Below are 4,549 nucleotides of genomic sequence, written 5' to 3' on the forward strand. Positions count from 1 at the left end.
ACACATCATTTAAACCACCACTAGGATCTACCAAGACACCCCGTGACTTGTCACATGGGCCTCTTTAACCAATCAACTTAGGACACAGCATCCTTACTGAGGATTTGAACCTCCTTCCCTCCAAAATGTATACTATACTCTTGCTCCATAGGCCTTCCCTCCCAGTGGGAAGGACTATCTTCCCCTCCCAAGAGTATATAGACTGACTCTTGGACCTGAGTCATTAACCCCTGAAGAAGCAACTTGGTTGCGAAACGTTGGGATCTCTGCTCTGGTGTGTATAACCCATAACATTGTGTTTGCTAGCCTCTTATTTGGGGTAATTTTCCCCAACTTTTTTTTTTTAAATTTTAAATTAGTTTTTAAACTCTTTTTGATTAAAAGGACCCTTTTTTTTAGTTAAATAAAAGTATAGTGTGATTTTCATGGTGGAGGGCTCCAACAGCCCTGGCTGTTAAATTAAGGAGTTCATTATGGATTTTTTTCCTTTTTTTTACACCTAATACGGAGCACCTACCTCTCGCTGACTTTCGGATGTTTGCCTAAACAAATCTGTTTTTTTCTCCGTCCTACTGGAGCACCACACTTGCCACCGAACGAGTACCTCTTCTAAAGGACTTCAGCTTCCCTCCTCCCTGGGGGGAGCAGAATATTGGAGAGACACCAACCCTTGGAGTATCCACCCACAGGTTAAATTGGGTTCCCACTGGAACTGGACTCTACAGCTACAGAGACAACCTCCAGCGGCAGCCAGGTAGGAGCCTTATCCGCCATGACGCACTTCAATGGTTTTACCCACCAGAGTAGGGCAGACTCAGGTCCACACCCTCCCCCACAACCCCTTATGTCATTACACACCCAAAAACCACCAACATTACTTAATCACCCACCAGATCCACAGACTAGAGCCACCAGTAAACAATATTTTAAACTTATCCAAGCCATTCACCATAAAAACATAATGGACACTGCACAAGCCACTCATACAGTTCCACCTGGTATGATGCGCCAAGTCACCCGCCTAACAAACTTTATTAAACCATCTACCCCTACAGAAGACACCTACAAAAAAATCCACAGTAATACAGCCCAGTGGATGCAAAACACTATTCTCATATTACAGCAACATTACTCTCTGGCAATAAACTCTTTTCCAACCAATGCATTTAATCCATTAGCCCTACAGATAGCCATCGGCTGGGCCCGAAAGCGATACGGGCCCAAATTGACTTCAGGAACTCTCATCTCTGTCAACACCATCCTTCAGACAAAACCATCTTCTGGTGGCTGCGATGTCCAACCCCCAACTCCGCGGGACTTGGAGAATTTTCCGCCTTTGCCTGCAGCCAAAGCACCCCAGACGCTGGTACATTTCTTCAGGCCTCTTTCCTCACCAATATCCTCATGCCATCAGAACAATTTAACTGTTGAGCCATCACATGCTTCCAAACTCACTCCTAACAGGCAACCACCAGCTAGAAGTGGACCTATAAAAGTCTCAACCTCTCTTCTACCAGCCTCTTCAGCAACCCCCAGTACGCTGCCTCAATCTCTTATTAAGGGAGCAACTCTGATGTCTCCACCATCATCTATCCCTTCCTTATTTCCTACTATCACCCCCAGGCCACAAAGAACCTCAGAGATTCCCAGGAAAGACTCCTCAACCCAGGAGGCCCACCCTGAAGAAAACTCCATGGTTCCCTCCATTTCTATACCCTCTGTCTCATTTAACCAGACACTTCAACCTGGCTCCAAGGTGGCGTTTCCGCTCCTAGCACAGGTACATCCACCTCCACGCCCACCCATGCAAATCCAAACTTCACAACCTATTCTTTTGAAACTACATTCAAATGTTTCAGTATTCACTTCTGATGAAATTTGTCCATCTTCTCAGCAGTCTGACGGGACCGGCTCCCCAGGCTATCCGGCTGGGCGGCGCACTCCCTCCCTAAAAAACACACCCCTGCAAGGGGAGGAGTCGGCAAAAATGATGAGAGGGAATGTGGAGGTCAAACAAGACCACCAAACAACCCACTCTGAGCCCTCCTCAACCAATCGGGTTGGGACGACGCTGCCCAGCTATGTCCCAGATCAGTCCACCTTGGTTCCCCTTCCTTCTTTGGAACCAACCTCACTACTAGACCTTTCAAACATGGATGACTCTCCTCACCAGTTTTCTTCTCGGCCCCCACAGACCCCTACACCTTCGTCTCCTCATACTTCTTCTTGTGAACCAACTCCGGCTCCTCCTTCTTATTCTGATCCTCCACATCCCCCTGGATCAGACACTTCACCTATAGTGGAGGGCTCATACTTACAGGACAACATTTCGCAACAAGACCCCATTTCTGTCTACCAAAGGACCCTTGGCCCCGTGACCACGGAACCCAGGCCTAACCCATCATTTTTCACCTCCCCATTTAGTCCAACCACTCCAAAGCTCTTTGCCCCCACTTACCATCAAGCACGCTCCAACCGCAAAATTCAGTCTTGGTCTTTTAAGCCGCGGAAACCAGTCCTGATTCTGGGGGACTCAAACATTAACAGGATTCCTCCACACAACTACAGCCAGATTCAACTGGACAGTTATCCTGGGGCCACGATCTATCATTTTCTAAAGGTTTGTGAAAAGACCCCCCCAAACCCACAGGTTAAAATAGTTATATTCTCCGTGGGAATTAATAATAAGGATCAGGACCCCAAGCAAACCTCCATCAAACAATTGAAGGGCCTCTTCCGCCAGGCTAAGTCGACCTTCCCTAGTGCAGACCTTTACTTTCCCATCATGAACTTTTCGTCCCACCTAAGCCCAGTTCAACGCAACAATCTTAAGCTCATCAATAACACCATGACCATAACGGTTCCTTTCCTCACAGAAATCCCCCATGATACATTCCATACGGAGAAGGACAACATACATTGGACCTCTGAAACAGCCAACCTCATTTTTCACAACTGGATCCAGCAATTAAATTTACATTAAATTCACAGGCCCAACCGGTACCTCACACCCCTACACACCCAGAGTGGGACCTGGGCTGGGAATCCCAATCCTCAATTCTCAATCTGTCCACCCTCTTCACACCTTCAGCTTCTCAACGCCATCTTCTTGAAAGGGGGCTCACTTTTGTCCCTCGACCCATCCACTTTGATCGGGAGGAACTTCAGAGAGACCTCTGTCTCTACCACAGGAGACTCAAACTCATTGACCACTTTTCCAACAGCCCTACTGCCTATCAACATATCCCATTCACACACCCTTCCAATTGGGAACCGCACGACTCTGGTCTTCATCCCCATACACTTAGACTACTTCAGACTGACCGGAGGACCTTAGCACGCTACCATTTCCCGGCAGATGTCTCAGACAATCTATGTGGGGAGGAGCGCAGGGCCCTCACCCAAATCATTCGCAACCCCAATATCATCATCAAACCAGCAGATAAAGGTTCCAAAATTGTAATCATGGACCGGCAACAATACCTCTTTGAAGCTAACCGCCAACTTCAAAATTCCAAATATTATAAACTCATAGCAGACTCATTGCAACCACATACCCAGGTCACTCTCAGGAACATAATTCAAACACTATATACGAAAAAATACATAACGGCAAAACAACGCGATTTCCTCTTTGGACCTGACATCCCAAGACCCCGCTACTTTTACTTACTCCCCAAAATACATAAAGAACCCCCCACCTGGACGGTTCCCTTTGAAGTTCCTCCCGGCAGACCAATAATCTCCGACTGCAATAGTGCCACGTACCATATCTCCCAATACATCGACCATTTTCTAGGCCCCCTCTCCGTGCAACACCCAAGCTACATCAAAGATACCTACCATTTTCTGGACATTCTACGGCCCATGGTCGTCCCAAAATCATCCTTTCTCTTCACCATAGATGTAAACAGTCTTTATACCAACATAGACACTCATCTTGGCCTACGCACAGTTAATAACACATTTATTAAATATCCAAATCCCAAACGTCCGGACAAAGAATTATTACAACTAATTGAACTCTGTTTAAACAATAATGACTTCTTATTCAATAATCAATACTATCTTCAAATTACCGGGACGGCCATGGGCCAAAGGTTTGCCCCCTCTTACGCTAACCTTTACATGAGCGAGTGGGAGCAGGAAGCCTTAACCAAATGCCCAATTAAACCAACCCTCTACCTCCGATATCTGGACGATATATTTGGCATTTGGTCTCATTCCATCACCCAATTTACCGAATTCTTCAATATTTTAAATAACCATCATCCATCTATTAAACTCAAACATACCATTGACGCACATGAAATAAACTTCCTGGACACCACCGTCTTTTTCCAAGTCACCAACAGCACGCAATATACCCTACAGACTAAGGTTTATTTCAAGCCCACAGACACCCATTCACTACTTCATAAAACCAGTTATCATCCTAGGCATACATTTAAAGGTCTTATAAAATCACAAATCATCCGTTTTCATAGAATCTGCTCAAACCCCCTTGACTTTCACTCTGCCACCACCACCCTCTTTAAAAGTCTCAGAA

General features: G+C 46.0%; 1 protein-coding gene across 1 annotated transcript; it reads left to right on the top strand.

The window, feature by feature from the left end:
* The first annotated feature begins 769 nt into the window (after positions 1–769).
* Positions 770–3,131, top strand: LOC144982535 (uncharacterized). Its single transcript, XM_078930240.1, has 2 exons — positions 770–1,780; positions 1,895–3,131. The coding sequence occupies exons 1-2, from the start codon at positions 773–775 to the stop codon at positions 2,981–2,983; spliced, it is 2,097 nt and encodes a 698-aa protein (XP_078786366.1). The 5' UTR covers positions 770–772; the 3' UTR covers positions 2,984–3,131.
* The last annotated feature ends 1,418 nt before the right edge of the window (positions 3,132–4,549 follow it).

The sequence above is a fragment of the Oryzias latipes genome, chromosome 2 (assembly GCF_053564925.1).
Source record: "Oryzias latipes strain Hd-rR chromosome 2, Olatipes_Hd-rR_3.1".
NCBI lineage: Eukaryota > Metazoa > Chordata > Actinopteri > Beloniformes > Adrianichthyidae > Oryzias > Oryzias latipes.